The sequence below is a fragment of the Castor canadensis genome, chromosome 5, assembly GCF_047511655.1.
Source record: "Castor canadensis chromosome 5, mCasCan1.hap1v2, whole genome shotgun sequence".
Classification (NCBI taxonomy): domain Eukaryota; kingdom Metazoa; phylum Chordata; class Mammalia; order Rodentia; family Castoridae; genus Castor; species Castor canadensis.
The window spans coordinates 47,193,060-47,208,835 of record NC_133390.1 but is presented as its reverse complement, the minus strand read 5'-3'; the positions used below and the strand labels follow the sequence as shown (position 1 = coordinate 47,208,835).

General features: G+C 34.3%; 1 protein-coding gene across 1 annotated transcript; it reads right to left on the bottom strand.

Annotated features, from left to right (window-relative positions):
• Nucleotides 1–402: 402 nt before the first annotated feature.
• LOC109701936 (olfactory receptor 5K3-like) lies at nucleotides 403–1,371 on the bottom strand. Its single transcript, XM_020187375.2, has one exon. It carries the CDS (start codon nucleotides 1,369–1,371, stop codon nucleotides 403–405), a length of 969 nt encoding a protein of 322 aa, XP_020042964.2.
• Between the last annotated feature and the right edge of the window lie 14,405 nt (nucleotides 1,372–15,776).

The following is a 15,776-nucleotide window of genomic DNA, read 5'->3' as shown; positions in this document are numbered from 1 at the left end:
AAATCAAATTCAAGAATGCAGGTTTCCTTCCACCATTAGTATTACTTAAAAATGATTAACATTTGAGAATTTGGAATGTGCCGGAGATTTTAAGATTATGCATTGAGATTGAAAAATGTGCCACTGATAATAAGTGAAGGCTACAATTATATATACTTTTATTACTGTCATTTGTGAAAATTGTGAATAATTACACAGTGACATGAATAAGTATCTTTTTATTGCTCTCCTGATGCATTCTAGTACCTTACATTCTAAATATGTTTAAAAGAATATCTCCTTCCCAGACTAATTTGACTCAATTACTGTTATGCTTTAAAAACATAATATTTTAACTATAAAGTGGCATTTCCACCTTCTTAATTCTTGTAACATCAGTAAAGAGGTAATATAATGTTAAAATTACTTTTCCAAAGGAGATACTTGTTTCAGAATGCTACACAATTTTCTCTTCTTCATTATTCTTTTAATAACGTTTATTACTTCCTTATTTCTTAAGCTATAAATAAAAGGATTTAATAAGGGGATAATTAAAGTATAAAATATAGCAACAAGTATATCTTTATTCCCTTCATTAAGTGCATTAGGTCTAGTATACATAAAAAGAAGAGAACCATAGAATATTGACACAGAGAGAAAATGGGATGCACAGGTAGATAAGGCTTTTCCTCTTCCCTCTTTAGACTTCATTGTGAATATGGTAAAAAGGATATAAAAATATGATATTAGGACTACAGCAACTGTAAAGTTTAGAACTGACCCTGCCATGATAAATAACATTAATTCATTAATATAAGGGTCAACACAAGATAGTCTATATAATGGAAGGACATCACAAAAAAAGTGATTGATTTGATGAGACCCACAGAAAGTTAACCTAAACAATAACCCAACTTCAACAATAGGATGTATGTTCCCAGCTATGTAGGATTCTGTGGTCATCTGAATGCAGAGTTTCTTGGACATCATGGTGTGGTACTGCAATGGGCTGCATATGGCCACATAGCGGTCATAGGCCATTGCTGCCAGGAGAAAAGAGTCTGCAGTTTCAGCAAGACAAAGAAAATAAAACTGTGCCATGCATTCATAGAGGGAAATCGTTCTGTCCTCAGAAAAGAAGTTCTCTAACATCTTGGGAGTGATAGCACAGGAACAGCAGGCATCCATCAGAGCCAGGTTTCCCAGAAAGATGTACATTGGTGTGTGAAGACGACGTTCCATGTAAATCAAGGCTACCAAACCAAGATTCCCCACCATGGTGATCAGATAGATGGCAGAAAAGACCGCAAACAGCAGGGTTTTCAGGTCGGGATGATTTGCAAATCCTGTGAGGATGAATTCAGTGGTCAAGGAGTTGTTGTCCACAGTCATCTTTACCTTATCTGCTGAGGTAAGAATTAGGAAGATAAAATCTTTAAATGAGAGAACATACGATTTTCCATTCATTTTTTGTAACAGGTAGATGAGTTTCTTCTTCAAAAACCCCTGGCACTTATACTTTTGGAGGGCAGTTATTCTCTTAAAACCTGTGACCTCACGATGTGATTCGTGTTTCACAGTGATATCCTGATAATTGTAGGGAGAATGCTTAAAGTGGAACAAGTTTATACTCATGAATTTATGCAAGGATATCATAAAAATTTATGAGATCCATTTTTAATCCTTGTTACCAAGTGTTTCATTGTTATTTTTAGAAATGCATTAAATGAATTTAAAAGAGATTTCTCCTAAATGTGTTTATTTTTATATGAAGACTGCAGTTGTTATATATTATCCAGGTCTGGTGAATTTTTATAAAAAATCATATTGGAAGTATGTTAAATTTATATCTTAGAGATTTTCCCAAGGACTAGTATTGATACAGGAGGGTGATGCTTATTTTTAAGAAAATAACCTTGGAAATTTTATGAAATAAGCACTTCTCAAATTAATACCACTCTCGTCCCTTTTCTCAGGACCACACTCATGTTTGTAAACTGACTATGTATGTCACTATAGCTACTTATTTTTTCCCAAATTTTTTAATACTTCTGCAATCTTGTAAGGTACAATTTATGTACTATGTCACTTAAAATTTTACTTGAATGTCCTCATTTCATTTTCTAAATTCTATGGCATGTTATTAATACTAAGAAAATTCACAATTTCTTATGTTTAATTTACATTGCTTTCTTCCTTATATAAATCTGAACAATTTCCCTGTCATAGTATAAACATTTTGATTTTTGTTATTTCATATCTCTGAAAGGAATGCTATGAGGTGAAGGGAAGGAAGGGGAAGGGAGAGAAAGGCAAGGCAAGTAAAGAAAGCAGGATTAATTTCAATACTTTCTTGATACTCATGACTTGGGAAGGGTGATTCAGTTTTCACTATCCTAATGATTCTTAGTGAATTCTTTTCTTCTACACATTGAGACTGTTATCTCTGAACAGTCTACAAGGTTATGTTTCAAAATCATCACCTTAAGAAACATTAATCTACTTTTTACATTTAAGTTGACACCTTCAGATTTTCTGTTTCCTCAGAAAATTATATGTTTGCTAAAGAATACTATAGAATATAAAAACTAGTAAATGGAAACTCACCTTTATATTTCAGTTTTTAACAATTCAAACAGAGAAAACACTTTACGTTCTAGTGGAATTTTGATTCCAAATTTTGTTTTCTTTTAAACACCTCTGTACTCTCTGTACTTAGTGATCCTTTGTGACATATTGGCTGCAAACTCTAACCATACAAATTCTATGATCAAAATGAGTTTGCATTTCCATCAGAACATTAAAAGAAAGGCAGTAGAAATTTGTTTGCTCTAGAATATATAAGCCATATAATTAAGTGAGAAGTAACTTTCAATATACATTGACTTATTTAGCAGAATTTTTGTGATCTTACCTATGTACTTTGAAATTCTACTTCACATTCATAAAGTCAGATGAATTGCAGTATTCTACTTCATCCTAATTCCCCATATTATTGAATTTCAGTAGAGCTACAAAAGGTGAGAAAGTAGTTATAATTTAGCAATAGTGAAATTTTATGAATGTGTTTTATAAATAATAATTATGGCTGATAAGAAGTAAAAATAAGTTAGAATAATTTTCTTACATAAATTTAACCATACAGAGCTTTTAAAAGTGTATTGTTTGCACATTTTTGTTTAAAGATTTCATAATTTAGGAATATATACATACCTTTCTCTTAAAGTATTTGTTATTAAGGAAAACACAAATCTTGAGACAACCTATAGGTCAGTGTTAGTAATTATGTCCCTTAAACTACAAAGTTAAAATGGTTCATCAAATCCTCAAGGGAATTTCCTACACTGACATCTGTGTATTCTGTAGAGACTTGGTGCCCTAAAAAATAACTAACTACTCGAAATTAATTATAGGTGCCCTGTGGTGCAATGTGCTTAAAGAAAATGACCCCAACTATAACCCAAGTATAATATTGCTGATTTGCACATAGATGACTTACTTTTTACAATTTCATCACCATATTGTGCACAAAATATACAACAGCTAGAAAATGATCTCTGGCTCATTTGACCCCTTCCTGGGGGACATGTCATTAATGTGGTCTATAAAAAGTAATATTTGGAGAGGGAACTACATGGTGTGGTAGGGTTAGCCAATTTCAACTACTTCACTATGTGAGTTGATCATATCTTCATACAGCAATGCACTCAGTTGGAATTTGATATTTTTATTTGTCTAGTATAAAACTTTTAAAATTCTCCTGAATTTCTGTTTGTACCAGTTACCTTTTCCAATTCTAAAGCCATAGTGTTCATTTTTCTTCACACAACTAAGCACTGTTCACTAGACTATTTGTTAGTACATATGTAATTGGTCAGTTACGTTCCATGTTCACCGTTGGCATACTGGTTTAGAGAGTTGGAATTTCTTTGATATGCCCAATCCTGTATTTTCAACACCTTGACAGTAGCTGGCAGTTTGTACTGCACAACAGTTTTTCAATAAGTGAAAAAACAGTGCTTTCCTTATTAGTCTTCACACCAAATTCGTTCTCCTTATTTTAGAATTCCAGTTTCTCCAATTTACATCATGTCATGTACCTAACTTCAAGATAACTTGGGTACTTGGTAAAATTAATTTCCTAGTAATGTTTACACATTCATATAACTTCACCCTCTCTTTTTCTCAATCCTGCTCTAATTCTTGATCTCAAATAATATGTCCTTCACAAGAATTTTCCATGGTGTTTATATTGGAATTGAGTTTTTCCTCTACTTAATTTAGATGATATTTACCTAACTTTATAATTGTCTCTTACAGGAGAATCTTGTATGTCCCTCAATCATGTAATTTCTGTTAAATACTTGTAAGTAAGGATTGTGCTGGTGGATCTTTGGTTCTCTTTACAGACAATTTAGCTGAATATTCAATACATATTCTTTTCCTCAATTGCTAAAGTCTGTACGGGGCACTGGAGATACAAATGGCAGAGGGGGCCCAGCATATGAGCAGGGTGAAGAGAAGAACTTCTTAGATTTATAAATGACTACTTCTATGTACCTCACAATCTAGTCAGAGAGAAAAACATATAGATGTTTAACTGGGGCACAATTTAGACTGTGATATAAAATGGCTACACATGTTATATAGACTTAGAGAAAGAAAATTTGAAAGAATGGAGGAATATTTCCCAGTGGAAGTGTCATTTCAGATGACACATTTTGTACATAGATCTCAGTGAAATCATCTGAAAAGTACTCTAAAACTGTACATATTTTATAAAGTATATAGCATACTAAAATATTATATATATTATAAAAATATAAATAAAAATGTAAAAAGACTATTTGAATGAAACATTATGAAAATTACATTTTAATCATGAATGATACAAAACTGTTTCTTCATCATATACTATTACTAATTGAAATAAGAGAAATATAAAATTCAGAAAATTTTAATAATAAGGCTTATTATTTTTTAACTATTAGCTTCACAGGGTACTACTTCAACTCAAAGATATGCTTATATGTATTTTCAAAGTTTTCTGTTTCAAAATTTATTTTAAACTTTCAAAGGTAATTATATGTAATTGTGGGATAATTTGATACATGTATAGATTATTTACTTATCAAATCAGAGCAATAATCATTTTCATCCTCTAACTTTTATCATTTCCCTGGCCAGCTGGGTGCTGACAAACTCCTCTCTTCTAGTTTTTTACAAAATATAAGTTGTTATAAACTATATTCACCCTCTGTGGTGTAGAACTGCAGAACTTGCTCCTATCTAATTATATTTTGAGGGGTTCCAAGATGGCGGCTAGAGGGAGGAAGCAGAAAATGAGCCTCCTATAGTGAAACCTTGGAGAGATGCTGGAAATACACTTTGCAGGCAAAATCACTGAGAAGAGGCAAAACTTTGACCCCTCCACACCTCCAGCTGGTGCAGAGAATCTCCACTTCACATTAAACGGAGAAACAAGGAGGGCCCCTGGGCCATCAGTCACCTGCGCCCAGACAGCTTGGGAAGATGCAGACAAAGTGAGCTTCGTGGTACTGCGGTACTCCCACAGACAACCCTGGGCCAGAGCAGCATAGCCCCCTGGACAGACTGACCACCACCTGGGGAAAAAAGAAAAACTGAGTAATAAGCAATAAGAACAATAAAGACACATGGGAAAGAGGGTGGGGCACACTGAGCACCAAAGATTGGGGGAAGGGAATCCTTCCCGGAAAGGTAAATAAACAAGCCAGGCGGGCAGGAGAGGCTCCAGTGGGAGCGGGGACACATGCCCAGCAACCAGGAGTGGGAAAGCTTGTGAGAGTGGTGGAGGGAGGAAAACTCCACAGGAGAGGAGGGAAGACCCACTTCTCACGTGAGCCGTAAACAAACATGGTGGCTTGCAAGAGCAGAAGCACCACCCAGTAATCAGGAGCAGGAAAGCTTGTAAAAGTGGTAGTAGTAGGAAAACTGTACAGGAGAGGAGGGAAGACCCACTTCCCACATGAACTGTAAATAAACACGCAGGCCTGAGAAAGTGGGTGCAGTGTCACCGTTCTCAGTGTGCTTGGAAAGGGGAAAACTTGTAGCAGAGGCTCACGCACAGGAGAACTCTGAGTAAACAAAGCCTGCAGGGCCACGTGAGTGCTAAGCTCACCCCAGAGATCTACATAAATAACGCCTCCAGCAACAGCAGGATGACAGCAGCAGGCAGGCAAGCGACAGCCGCAGATACCATTCTCAGAACTGTCTAAAGACTTTTTTTTTTTTTTCTCTTTTTCTCCCTACCTTTGATGAGAGACAACTGAATTAAACCTGCATGCTGAAAAACTTACTGAAACTGTATTGCATTTGAACTTGGGACACTTGGTGGGGTTTTGTATGTGTGTGTGTGTGTGTGTGTGTGTGTGTGTGTAGTTTTGTTCTACTTTATGCATCCCCTTTGATGAGACACCTACAGAACAATATCTGAAGCACTTTCTCCAGGATTGGAAACTGAGATGGACACCCAAATTATTAAGACTGAAACTTCATTGCATTTGAACTTGGAGGTTTTGTAGTTTTTTGTTTTTTTAAAATTTTCTGTTTTTCATTTTATTTTATTTTATTTTTAAATATAGAAATTTTTTCATTTACTTATTTTTTATTTTTATTCTTATCTTTTTTATTTTTTATTTTCAATCCTCTCTCTGTCTCTCTAATGCCTGTTCAACTTACTGTCAATTAGTACACTAACGCTCCCTATTTATACCTTTGAAACTTTCTTGTCTGATTCCTTGTCTGTTTATTTGTTTTTCCCTTGTCTTTAGCTTCTTGCTTTCCATCTCAGCTCACCCTTCCATTCTAAATATTACCATTGTTATTATTACAAGCTAGAAAATACTTAATTGCACACAGTACAGGGACAGAAACAACACCAAAGACAACGACAGGAAGACAGAGAAAACAGGGAAACCAGTTTCCCATAGCAAAAAATTAGTACAGGAACCAGAGGGGAATGAAGAAAACAAAATGAAGATAAACTACGCCATAGAACCCAATGAAGCCCACAGAATAATTTAAAAGAAGGCATAATACAGGTACTCAATGAGAATTTTATAGAGATGATACTGGATAGGGTCAACCAAAATGTACAGGAGACACTCAAGAAATTCCAAGACAACAAAAATAGAGAATTTGAAAAAGCAAAAGAAGAAATAAAGGAAACCATAGAAGCACTGTATAAACACCAAAGTGAAACAGAGAACACGATGAATAAACAGATAAATGAACTCAGGACAAAAATAGACAACATTAAAAAGGAAACCACCCAGGATATGGAAAACCTCAGAAAAAAGAATGAAACAGAACTGCAAAACAAAATGAAGGCCAATCCAGCAGAATAGAACAAACAGAAGACAGAACCTCAGAATTTGAAGATGAAATGGTAATTAAAGGAAAAACTGAAGAACTATTAATTAAACAACTCAAGACCTGTGAAAAGAAAATGCAAGAACTCACCAATTCCATCAAAAGACCAAACTTGAGAATCATGGGCATTGAAGAAGGAGAAGAGGTGCAAGCGAAGGGAAAGCATAATATATTCAAGAAAATAATAACGGAAAATTTCCCAACTCTAGAGAAAGATATTCCCATACAGATGCAAGAGGCCTCCAGGACACCAAACAGACCAGATCAAAATAGGACTACCCCACGACATATCATCATTAAAACAAGTTCAGAAACTAGGGAAAGAATATTGAAGGCTGTAAGAGAGAAAAAACAAGTAACATACAAAGGCAAACCCATCAAAATCACAGCAGACTTCTCAACAGAAACATTAAAAGCAAGAAGAGCATGGGGGGAGATCTTCCGGGCACTGAATGAAAATAACTTCAACCCAAGGATACTCTACACAGCAAAACTATCATTCAAAATAGATGGAGCAATAAAAGTCTTCCATGATAAGCAGAAGCTAAAACAATATGTGAACACAAAGCCATCACTACAAAAGATTCTTCAAGGGATTCTGCACACAGAAAGTGAAACCCAACTTAACCATGAAAAGGCAGGCAGCACCAAACCACAGGAAAAGAAAAAGCAAGACAGTAGAGAGTAACCTTAACTTAGGTACACACAATCAAACCTTCAAACCACTAACACAACTAAATGACAGGAATCACCACATACCTATCAGTACTAACGCTTAATGTTAACAGACTTAATTCACCCATCAAAAGGCACCGCTTGATGAAATGGATTAAAAGGGAAGATCCAACAATTTGTTGCTTACAGGAGACCCATCTCACTGACAGAAATAAGCATAGGCTTAGGATGAAAGGCTGGAAGAAGATTTACCAAGCCAGGGACCTGAAAACAGGCAGTAGTAGCAATACTTATCTCTGACAAAGTGGACTTCAAACCTACATTGATCAAATGAGATAAAGAAGGACATTCCATACTAATAAAAGGGGAAATAGACCAAAAGGAAATAATAATCATCAACCTGTATGCACCCAATGTCAATGCACCCAGTTTCATCAAACATACCCTGAAAGACCTAAAAGCATATATTAACACCAACACATTGGTTGTGGGAGACTTTAACACCCCATTATCATCAATAGATAGATCATCCAAACAAAAAATCAATAGATATCCAAGATCTAAAATATACAATAGATCAAATGGACCCAGTTGATGTCTACAGAACATTTCATCCAACTTCTACACATTCTTCTAAGCAGCCCAAGGAACCTTCTCCAAAATAGATCATATCCTAGGGCACAAAGCAAGCCTCAGCAAATATAAGAAAATAGAAATTATACCATGCATACTATCTGATCACAATGCAGTAAAAGTAGAACTCAACAACAAAAGTAAAGACAAAAAACATGCAAACAGTTGGAAACTAAATAACTCATTACTTAATGAACAATGGATCATCGATGAAATAAAAGAGGAAATTAAAAAGTTCCTGGAAGTCAATGAAAATGAAAACACAACTTACCAGAACCTATGGACACAGCAAAGGCAGTCCTGAGAGGAAAGTTTATAGCCATGAGTGTATATATTAAAAAGACTGAAAGATCCCAAATCAATGACCTAATGATACATCTCAAACTCCTAGAAAAACAAGAACAAGCAAATCCCAAAACAAATAGAAGGAGAGAAATCATAAAAATAAGAGCTGAACTCAACAAAATAGAAACCAAAAAAACCATACAAAGAATTAATGAAGCAAAAAGTTGGTTCTTTGAAAAAATAAACAAGATTGATAGACCCCTGGCAAACCTGATCAAATGAAGAGAGAAAAAACCCAAATTAGTAGAATCAGGAATGCAAAAGGGGAGATAACAACAAACACCATGGAAGTCCAGGAAATCATCAGAGACTACTTCGAGAACCTATATTCAAATAAATTTGAAAATCTTAAAGAAATGGACAGATTTCTAGACACATATGTTCATTCAAAACTGAACCAAGAGCAAATTAATCACCAGAATAGATCTATAACACAAAAGGAAATTGAAGCAGCAATCAAGAGTCTCCCCCAAAAAAAAGTCCAGGACCTGATGGATCTCTGCTGATTCTATCAGCCCTTTAAAGAAGAACTGATAACACTCCTCCGTAAACTGTTCCATGAAATAGAAAGGGAAGGAAAACTGCCTAACACATTTTATGAAGCCAGTATTACACTTATCCCAAAACCAGCCAAAGACACCTCCAAAAAGGAGAACTATAGTCTAATCTCCTTAATGAACATTGACACAAAAATCATCAACAAAATAATGGCAAATCGAATTCAACAACACATTAAAAAGGTTATTCACCACAACCAAGTAGGCTTCATCCCAGGGATGCAGGGGTGGTTCAACATATGAAAATCAATAAACATAATAAAACAAATTAACAGAAGCAAAGACAAAAACCACTTGATCATCTCAATACATGCAGAAAAAGCCTTTGATAAGATCCAACACCATTTCATGATAAAAGCTCTAAGAAAACTAGGAATGAAGGAAAGTACCTCAACATTATAAAAGCTATATATGACAAACCTACAGCCAGCATTATACTTAATGGAGAAAAACTGAAACCATTCCCTCTAAAATCTGGCATGGGACAAGGATGCCCACAATCTCCACTCCTATTCAACATAGTACTGGAATTCCTAGGCAGAGCAATTAGGCAAGAAGAAGGAATAAAAGGAATACAAATAGGTAAAGAAACTGTCAAAATATCCCTATTTGTACATGACATGATCCTATACCTTAAAGACCCAAAAAACTTTACTCAGAAGCTTCTAGACATCATCAATAGCTATAGCAAGGTAGCAGGATATAAAATCAACACAGAAAAATCATTAGCATTTCTATACACTAACAATGAGCAAACTGAAAAAGAATGTATGAAAACAATTCCATTTACAATAGCCTCAAAAAAAATCAAATACCTAGGTGTAAACCTAACAAAAGATGGGAAAGACCTCTACAAGGAAAACTATACACTTCTGAAGAAAGAGATTGAGGAAGACTATAAAGTGGAGAGATCTCCCATGCTCATGAATTGGTAGAATCAACATAGTGAAAATGTCTATACTCCCAAAAGTAATCTACATGTTTAATGCAATTCCCATCAAAATTCCAATGACATTCATTAAAGAGATTGAAAAATCTACCATTAAATTTATGTGGAAACAGAAGAGGCTATGAATAGCCAAGTCAATACTCAGTCAAAAGAACAATGCTTGAGGTATCACGATACCTGACTTCAAACTATATTTCAAAGCAACAATAAAAACAGCATGGTACTCGCACAAAAACAGACATGAAGACCTGTGGAACAGAATAGAGGATGCAGATATGAAGCCAGACAACTATAACCAACTTGTCTTTGACCAAGGAGCTAAAAATATACGGTGGAGACATAGCAGCCTCTTCAACAAATCTGCTGGGAAAACTGGTTAGCAGTCTGCAAAAAACTGAAACTAGATCCATGTATATCACCCTATACCAAGATTAACTCAAAATGGATCAAGGATTTTCATATCAGACCACAAACTCTAAAGTTGATACAGGAAAGAGTAGGAAATACTCTGGAGTTAGTAGGTATAGGTAAGAACTTTCTCAAAGAAACCCCAGCAGCACAGCAACTAAGAGATAGCATAGATAAATGGGACCTCATAAAACTAAAAAGCTTCTGCTCAAAAAAAGAAATGGTCTCTAAACTGCAGAGAACACCCACAGAATGGGAGAAAATATTTGCCAGCTACACATCAGACAAAGGACTGATAACCAGAATATATAGGGAACTTAAAAAACTAAATTCTCCCAAAATTAATGAACCAATAAAGAAATGGGCAAGTGAACTAAACAGAACTTTCTCAAAAGAAGAAATTCAAATGGCCAAAAAACACATGAAAAAATGCTCACCATCTCTAGCAATAAAGGAAATGCAAATGAAAACCACATTAAGATTCCACCTCACCCCTGTTAGAATAGCCATCATCAGCAACACCACCAACAACAGGTATTGGTGAGGATGCTGGAAAAAGGAACCCTCTTACACTGTTGGTGGGAATGTAAACTAGTACAACCACTCTGGAAAAAAATTTGGACGCTACTTAAAAAGCTAGTCATTGATCTATCATGTGATCCAGCAATACCACTCTTGGGGATATACCCAAAAGACTGTGACACATGTTACTCCAGAGGCACCTGCACACCCATGTTTATTGCGGCACTATTCACAATAGCCAAGTTATGGAAACAGCCAAGATGCCCCACCACTGATGAATGGATTAAGAAAATGTGGTATCTATACACAATGGAATTTTATGCTGCCATGAAGAAGAACGAAATGTTATCATTCGCTGGTAAATGGATGGAATTGGAGAACATCATTCTGAGTGAGGCTAGCCTGGCCCAAAAGACCAAAAATCGTATGTTCTTCCTCATATGTGAACATTAGATCAAAGGCAAACACACAATGGGATTGGACTTGGAGCACATGATAAAAGCGAGAGCACACAAGGGAGGGGTGAGGATAGGTAAGACACCTAAAAAATTAGCTAGCATTTGTTGACCGTAATGCAGAGAAACTAAAGCAGATACCTTAAAAGCAACTGAGGCCAATAGGAAAAAGGGGACCAGGAACTAGAGAAAAGGTTAGATTAAAAAGAATTAACCTAGAAGGTAACACACACACACAGGAAATTAATGTGTGTCAACTCCCTGTATAGCTATCCTTATCTCAACCAGCAAAAAACCCTTGTTGCTTCCTATTATTGCTTATACTCTCTCTACAACAAAATTAGAAATAAGGGCAAAGTAGTTTCTGCTGGTTATTGAGGGGGTTGGGGGGGAGAGGGAGGGGGCAGATTGGGTGGGAGGGAGGGAGTGGGGGCAGGGGGGAGAAATAACCCAAGCCTGTATGCACATATGCATAATAAAATAATTTAAAAAAAGGAAAAAAATATTTTAATACCAATTATCAAATTTTTTTTATCCACTATCCTTCTTAGCCACTAGTCACCAATATTCTACTTTCTTCTATGAGATCAAGTTTTTAGCATCTACCTGTGACTAAGAACATACAATATGTGCCCTCTGTGCCTGTCTTATTTCCCTTAACACAATATGTTTCAGTTCTATCTATTTCATTGAAAATGTAAATCACTCTTTTTATGTTTATGGCCAAATAATATTCCATCATGTATATATATATGTACCACATCTTCATCAATGCATCCACCAATGTTGATTACTTCATATCTTTGCTATTGTGAATAATTTCATAATTATATGAAAGATCAAGCATCTATTTAGTAATTGTGTTTTGTTCATATATATATATATATATATATGAATATATATGAGCAAATATATATATATGTATGTTCCCAGAAGTGGGACAAATAAATCATATGGTAGATTGGTAGCTCTATTTTTAGTTTTCCTGGGGAGTGGCTCACTACTGTTTTCCATAATGTCTATACTTATTTACATTTTTATCAACAATGAAATTCCCCTTTCTATATATCCTTGCCTGTGTTTGTCTTTTTGATAATAAATCATTGTTACTGGAATGAGATAATATGTTATTGTGGTTTTGGTTTTCATTTTACTGATGATTAGTGATGTTAAGTATTTTTTTTCACATTCTCAGTCATGTGTATATCTTCTTTTTAAGAACATCTAGTCAGATAACCTGTCCATTTTTGAAACATACTATTTATATTTTCTGTTGAGGTTTTTGTGCTTTATATAATCTGGATGTCAATTCCTTTTCAGTTGAATATTTTAGCATTGTACAAGTTGTCTCTTCACTTTGTTGTTTCTGTGCAGAAGCTTCTTAATTTAATATTATGTCATTAGTATATTTTTACTTTTTCTGCTTATGTTCTTGTGGTCTTATCAAAAGTTGCCTAAACCAATGTCTTAAAGTGTTTCTCTCATGTTTCCTTATATTAGTTTCAGAGTTTCAAGTCTTACATTTAAGTTTTCAGTCTATTTTCAGTTGATTTTAGCCTGTAGTGAGTTATGGGTCTAGTTTCGTTCTCCATACGACATCCAGTTTCTGTAGTATTTTCTTCAACTTATGTTTTTGGTGCCTTTGTCAATGATAAGTTGTTGGAAGTATGCAGATTGATTTCTAGGTTCCTAATTCTGTTCCATTGGTCTATGTATTGGTTTTATGCCAGCAACATGCTATTTGATTATTATAGCTTTGCAGTATGTTTTGAGTTCAAGGATTGAAATATCTCTGGCTTTGTTATTTTTGCTTAAGATTGCTTTGTCTACTTGGGGTCTTTTGTTTTCCCATATAAGCTTCATCAATTGTTTTCTGTTTTCTGTTTTTCTGAATAATACCATAGGTTTTTTTTTGAGCTTGTATTAAATCCAATTGTTGCTTTCGCAGTATGGACTTAATAAAAATATTAATTCCTCCAACCTACGAACATTAAATATCTTTCAATTTTTGTTTGTTCAATCTCTTTCGTTAATGTTTTGTACTTTTAATTGTAGAGATGTATCACTACCTTGATTAAATTTAATAGCAAATATTTAGTTTTTAAAACTGTTGTGAATGGGAATTTAAAAAATTTCTTTCTCAGCAAGTTAATTTATTGGTATGTAAAAATAATACTGATTTTTTTTTCTTTTGAGGTTGAGTCTATGTTGCCCACGCTGACTTTGAACTTAATATATAATTAAGGCTGGCCTCGAACTTGTGATTTCTTGTCTCAGCTTCCTGAATGCAGGAATTACTGGTATGCACCATTACACCTGGCTACTACTGATAAAAATCAGTAGTATGTTGAATTTGTATCTTACAGTATTACTGAATTTGATAATCAATTCCAATAGGTTTTTATTTTTGGTGGAGTCTCTAGTTTTCTGTACATACAGAATCATGTCATCTACAAAAGGGGATAATTTATATTCCTCTTTTCCTAGTAGGATCTTCTTTCTTTGTTTTGCGTAATTGCTTTGGATAAAACTTCTAATCCTACACTGAATAACAGTGATGAAAGTGAACATCTTTGTCTTGTTTCAGATCTTTGAAGAAATGCTTTCAGTTTTCACCATTTAATACAATGTTGTTCATGGGTTTACAATATATGTCCTTTACTGCATTGCTATGTTCTCTGTATTCTAAATTTGAGGGTTTTCACTATAAAGGAACATTGAACTTCATTATATGCTTTTGGTGTATTAATCAAGATGATTGTATTGTTTTTCCTTTCATTCTGTTAAAGTGACATATTACATTTATTGATTTGCATATGTTCACCCTTTCCTGTGTAGCTTGATACATTTGATAATGATGTATAATTTTTAATGTGCTCTTTGATTCAGTTTTCTAGTATTTTATTGAGAGTTTTGTATGTATACTCATAAATGATATTGATATTTAATTTTATTTTTGTTTTTGTTGCACCTTTGAGTTTGGTATCATGGTAGTACTGACCTCATATTATAAGATGGAAAAGTTGCCTGTCTTTCTCATATTTTAGTAATAGCTTGAGAAGAACTATTAGCCCTCATTTGAATTTTTGATAAAATTCAGTGGTGAAGCTTATGGTCCTGGACTTTACTTTCTTGGGAGATTTTTTTAATATGGATTCAATGACATTACTCATGATTGATTTCTATAACATGATGTTTCAATTTTTGTAGGTTTCATATGAAACTTATCAATTTCTTATAGATTTTCCAATTTGTTAGCATATGGTCAGAGTAGTCCATAATGATGGTTTCTTTTTCTGTAACATCAGTTTTAGTATCTACTTTTCAATTTCTCATTTTATTTACTTGTCTTCTTCCTTTTTTTCAGTCAATCTTAAGTTTTATTAATTTTGTTTATCTCTCAAGAAACCAACTAACTTACTTATTGAAGTTTTGTATTGTTTTTCTAGTCTCCATTTATTTCTTCTCTGACATTTATTGTGTCCTTCTTCTAATAATTCAGGTTTGATTTGATCTCACTTTTCTACTTTATTGAGATGAACCATTAGGTTGCTGGTTTGAAATCTTTTCTTCTCTTTTTTATGTAGTCAGTTGTGCCATAACTGCCCTCTTAGTGTTAGTTTTCAACATCTCATAGAATTTGTTGTGTTGTGTTTCCATTATCATTTGTTTCAAGAAATGGCCTAATTTCCCCTTTGATTTCTTCATTTACCCACTAACAAATGGGTGAGGCTGAGATATATTTTGTAAACTAACTTATGTTCTGTCCTGGAGAATATCCCATTATAATTATAAGAATGTGCTTTATAAATATCTATTAGGCCCATTTAATAGTAGAGT

What these genes read in the sequence shown, in the direction of transcription:
- LOC109701936 (XM_020187375.2), bottom strand. Translation starts at nt 1,371, where the DNA reads ATGACTGTGGACAACAACTCCTTGACCACTGAATTCATCCTCACAGGA.